The sequence below is a fragment of the Mus pahari genome, chromosome 1 (genome assembly GCF_900095145.1).
Source record: "Mus pahari chromosome 1, PAHARI_EIJ_v1.1, whole genome shotgun sequence".
In the NCBI taxonomy this organism is placed as follows: Eukaryota; Metazoa; Chordata; class Mammalia; order Rodentia; family Muridae; genus Mus; species Mus pahari.
Window position 1 is genome coordinate 121,976,801 of NC_034590.1, and position 4,917 is coordinate 121,981,717.

General features: G+C 52.9%; 1 protein-coding gene across 1 annotated transcript in view; it reads right to left on the bottom strand.

The window, feature by feature from the left end:
- Nucleotides 1–4,216, bottom strand: part of Fads2 (fatty acid desaturase 2) — a 38,065-nt gene extending 33,849 nt beyond the window's left edge. The window contains exon 1 of the mRNA XM_021199139.2: nucleotides 3,789–4,216. Coding sequence (XP_021054798.1) covers nucleotides 3,789–3,995 — 207 coding nt within the window. The 5' untranslated portion in view covers nucleotides 3,996–4,216. The remainder of the gene's footprint in view (nucleotides 1–3,788) is intronic.
- Between the last annotated feature and the right edge of the window lie 701 nt (nucleotides 4,217–4,917).

Below are 4,917 nucleotides of genomic sequence, written 5' to 3' on the forward strand. Positions count from 1 at the left end.
GAGAGAGAGAGAGAGAGAGAGAGAGAGAGAGAGAGAGAGAGAGAGAGAGAGAACCCTCAGGCCTAGAAACTCTCAACTTGGGCTCTCTTTTCCATACCGATACTCCTGCTCTGTCTACAGGGGCACAATTCCATTTTTTCAATTGCTGCTTATTTACAGAATATTACACTATAGGAGCAACTCAAAGATGGGACCCACTTCTGGTCCCCTTTGTCTTTTTTTTTTTTTTTTTTTTTAATTTTTATTCTAAGAGGCAAGAAAGCAAGGCAGATGGGCCAAAAAGCATAGACAAAACTGGATAGGCTGGAGAACAGGCGGGAGTCTGGAAGTGGAGAATCCAGGTTGAAGCAAGGAAAACTGAGGAGGAACAGTCCAATAGAGGCAGGCCACTGTCTGTGAATTATTCATCTTTGTGTTGAGGCCCTGATGCGAGCCCAGCTCAGAGCCATGGAGACACTCAATGAATGTTTCATGAGCTCTTGCTGAAGATGAAAAGTCACAAGTAGGCTCATTTTGTACTGCCTAGATTCCCGAGAAAAGTGCAAACACTGGCTTGGGGCATGGGTGACAATTCTTTGTGCCTACAGCAAATCTAAGACAGAAAAAGCTCTGCAGGAAATGACTAAAGATATAGAAAAATAAGAAGAGGGAGACGGAGAGAAGCGGTTAGGCTGCAGAGAGTGGTGCCAGCAGATCCCGACAATGACTGAACACCACCTGAGCAGGATTTCTGAGCCTCAGGGCAGGAGAGCGGCAAGGCTGACCTGAGAATTAAATGAGATAGTATATTCCAATCTCATGGGTTCATGAACTGCAAAACTCACACTGTTTATTTTCAGCAATGGAATTTCACTATGGTACCAGGCTGGCCTCAAAACTTAGGGTTCCAGTCTTTCGCGTATCTGGGACTCTGCGCACATGCCACTTAGGTAGCTTTTAGTACAAGTGAGGCCAGGGTCTGACTACAGAAGGATCAAGTGACAACAGCTCCATCCTTCTAGAGAAGAAGTGAGCACTTCTGAGGGTGTTTGTTTGTTTGTTTTCCTTCAGGAACAGATAATTCTTGACTGATATCCTAGATTGACCTTAAAATGGGCCTCCTTGGCTTCTGGCCTCACCTTCCAGCCTCCTGTCAGGATATCACAGATATCCTTTGAGTGGTAACAAATGAAAGGGCTCTAGGGATCCAGCCTCTATCTGCTCATCAGTCTGTCCCCAAACCTCACAGTCCATTCTCATCATCCTTCTCAAGAAGAAGACAAGACCCCTAAGGGGCAAAGCTCCCAGAGAAACAGCCTGGGGAGGGGTCCCCACATCTCATGGGGCTCCCTTTGAAGAGCTCCTAGTTGTCCAAGGCCTTCTGCCAATCTGATCTCAGTGTAAGAAGAAACAGGGGGATGCCAAAGAAAACCTCACTGCTCTTTCTACACCGATCTCCAACTCTGTCTCCATCGACTGTGTTTTGTGTCTTATGGGGGAAGACAGTAAGCTTTAATGTTGTGACATCGATTTTTTTTTTTTTGGTTTTTTCGAGACAGGGTTTCTCTGTGTAGCCCTGGCTGTCCTGGAACTCACTCTGTAGACCAGGCTGGCCTCGAACTCAGAAATTTGCCTGCCTCTGTCCCCCAAGTGCTGGGACTAAAGGCGTGCGCCACCACCCAGCTTATGTTGTGACATCGAATGAGCTTGCTCCGTTTCTCTGCGAGTCCTTTACATTCTAGCTGTTTCGTTCCTCTTGTGTCTGTCTGGGGCTCACTGTTTATGACAAGCTTTGCCATACTCATCTTATTGGAATAGATGAGGGGTTGGCAGTGGCGGGGTGTGTGTGTCCACTTACTGACTCTCTGCAACAAGCCCAGGGGTCACATCTGCACCCTACCCTGACTCCCACCTTACTTTTCCTATCATGGGGCAATTAGCATCCCAGACACCAGACTCAGAACCAGTGAAAATGACCCAGGCAATGTGGAAGAGGACATAAGGTTTTCAGTAGGTAAAGAGCAAGCCATCCAGGTACCCGCTGGGTCAGACCTGAACATAGACATCTGGAGAAAGCTGGGTCAGGGAAACCCCAAGAATTTCCAAATCAAGGATGAAATACGTCAGGCTTCTTAAATAAACTATAAACTTCAGGGCTGTTGTCGGGCTGAGCTTCCACACAAGAAAACCGACTTATCACACAATATGGAATAATTGGATCAAACCATCACATTTGTTGTTTTACTTTTTAGGAAACTTTTTGGTAAGAGCCTAGAAAGGGGAGGAGCCGTCTGCAATTCACCTACAGATTCATGCACACACCAGCACCCAAAACAGTGGAAAGACACCCCCCCCCCCCAGATAGGGGATGGAAAGTCTTCTCCCTGAGAAAGCAAGGTCTTCTCTGGTTGCCAGGAGGTCCAAGAGAGCTAGGACACTCAAGGAATGTGAAAAGCCTTACACTCTCCTAAGGTCTGGTTAGCATCGCCAGCCCCATGGGCTTAATTAAGCAGGGTCCACAAGCAAAGAAAATAGGCTTTAGGCAGTATGAATGTGGCCAGTTCTCCTCTCAATCTGGAGTAAGATTATATCCTGTTCATCAAAGCCTCCAGTCCATTGATTAGGTTATGGCTACCTAGGCTGATCTCAAAGAGAAAAGAAGTGGAAGTTAAGAACTGAAACTAACAAACTTGCACAAGAAAAGCCCCCGCACAGGTCAGCATCCTGGATTTTGATGTGGAGTGCTTTGTGATAAGTTTATCCTTCTTCTCATCCTCCTCCCACTCTTTCCCAAGCTCTCTCCAGCTACATCTTTTCCTCTGCTTTCAGCTCACCAAGAACGGTCTGGTTTTCCTCTTTGATTGTGTTTCTCCTCTTACCCACCAGACTACACAATCACTTTATGGTTGGGGGTGGGGCCAGGCACGGTATGGGGTACTGTGCAAATATAGGATAGCTACACATTTGGTGTGCATGAGGATAGCCTCCGTTCCACAGAGGTCTCAGAGACTTCAACAACCTCCATGAGTGCAAGAGGGGAAGGGCGATCCTGGCAGGATCTAAACACAGAGGGCCATTGAGTTGAATGTCCGATAGTAACCCCAGAGGCAGATAGACCTGTTGCCAAGCCAGTCTTAGTGCTACTAGATTCACCTTCTAGATCCCCTGCGGACCTGAATTTTGCAAAATCCAGCCCGTTCGCCTTCCACCAATTCCCCACCAAGATTTCCCAGAAGGCTGGCACTTGGAGTGAGTCGGGATAATCCTCGGGAGCGTGGGAATCTGAACTACTAGGCAGTCTCTGTCGGGCAGCCATTGTGGACCTTCTTAGACAGGAGTCCAAGCAGGAGCGAGTCCTGGCCAGGAACCAGCTTTCCTTCTCCGCCCCCTGGTCTGGCAGGAGAGTCCCACATATGGCTGCCCGCTCTCAGGCTCCTCACCGCGGCGCCCAAGGGTGGCCATCTTCCACTAGGGGAGCGCCAAACACGAAGGCCGGAGCGCCCCCTTTGGAGAGTCCCAGGCTCCGGCTGGACCAGCGCGCAACATGCGCTGTGGACATGCACCGGGCACAGTTTGCCACTGATGGGACTTCCACAGAGGTGCTAAGGCCTGGCGTCCAAAAGGCTTGCCCAGCTGACCCAGAGGAGAACGATTCCAGGAACGAGGTGAGGGCAGTTGGTACACTTTCTTTCACTGTTGAACGTCCTGCTCTCCTTTAAGAACCGGAGATCTGTTTGGCGCCCAGGGACCCCGGGCTCCTGACACCAGCCTGCAGCAGACAAGAGTGGCTGGCACCCCCAGACTCTTACCGTAGCATCTTCTCCTGAATAGTGTCCGATGACACGGTGGCCCCCCGGGTGCCGCTGGGACCATTTGGTAACGTTGTAGACCTTGCGGTCGATGACGAGCCACCGGTCGGTGCGCAGGTTGTGCTTCTGAATCTCCTCCCAGCGGAAGGTGGGCATCGGAGCCTGGCGCTCGGTGCTCCCCTCTCCCTGGTTACCTCCCTTCCCCATGCTGCCTGTCTACCCGGATGCCCCGTGCGCTACGGCCTCCGGGCGCCCGCGGCTCGCAACACCGACGGTCCCTCTCCTGGCCGCAGTGTGCGGTCGGCGCCCTCCTCGCTTTCGGCTTTTGTCTTCTACTCCTCCTCCCACCGTGCCTCCTCCCCTCGCTTTCGCTCCTCCTTGCCTTCACTAGCTAGCCAGTACCCCTGCCTTCCCTCAGGAGTACCCCTGGCTTCCCAGTGCCCCCAAGCGGTCCCCTTCCTCCGCCCACCCTCGGCCCGCCTGCTGTGGACTTTTGCCTCCGGTGAAAACTCCAGGATAGCTCAGGGCCTCGCTGCCTCCTCCCCCCACCCCTCTGGCTCCCCCCGCTCCGGGCTCCGCATCCTCCCGAGTTCCCCGCCACCCGGGTTTCCACAGTGATCAGCAGAGCGCCTGCACCAATCAGGGCTCGTCGCCCCGCCTGCCATTGGCCCAGGAGGATCTTTCGAAGGCCAGCGGGCTGGAGCGGCGGGTCCGCGGCTCCCCCTCCCTCGCGCCCGCCCGCATGGAGTTAAGCCCTGCTGGGCGGCCGGCGACGTGTCTGACCTCCTCCTCCTCCCTTCGCTGGCTGGAGCGGGGGAAGCCGGAGTAGATCTCTGAGAAGCTGGGAAGGGAGAGAGGGGGCGGCAGCTGGGCTTTTCTTCGCGCGCTTCAAAGCGCGAACGCGCTTGGCCGGCGCTCCGGGGATTTGCACCTGATGCTGGCACAAAGGAGGCGCAGCGGCTATGGTGAGCAACGCTCGGCCTCCGGCTGAACAAGGGCCCCTCCTGGGCTGTCAAGACTAGGTGATATCTCTGCCTGGCTAGCTGGGACTCAGACTCCCATATCTCACATTGTCTAAGAGATCCATATTGTTTATTGCTTTCCTGCAACCTTCCTAGAGAAAGGAGCC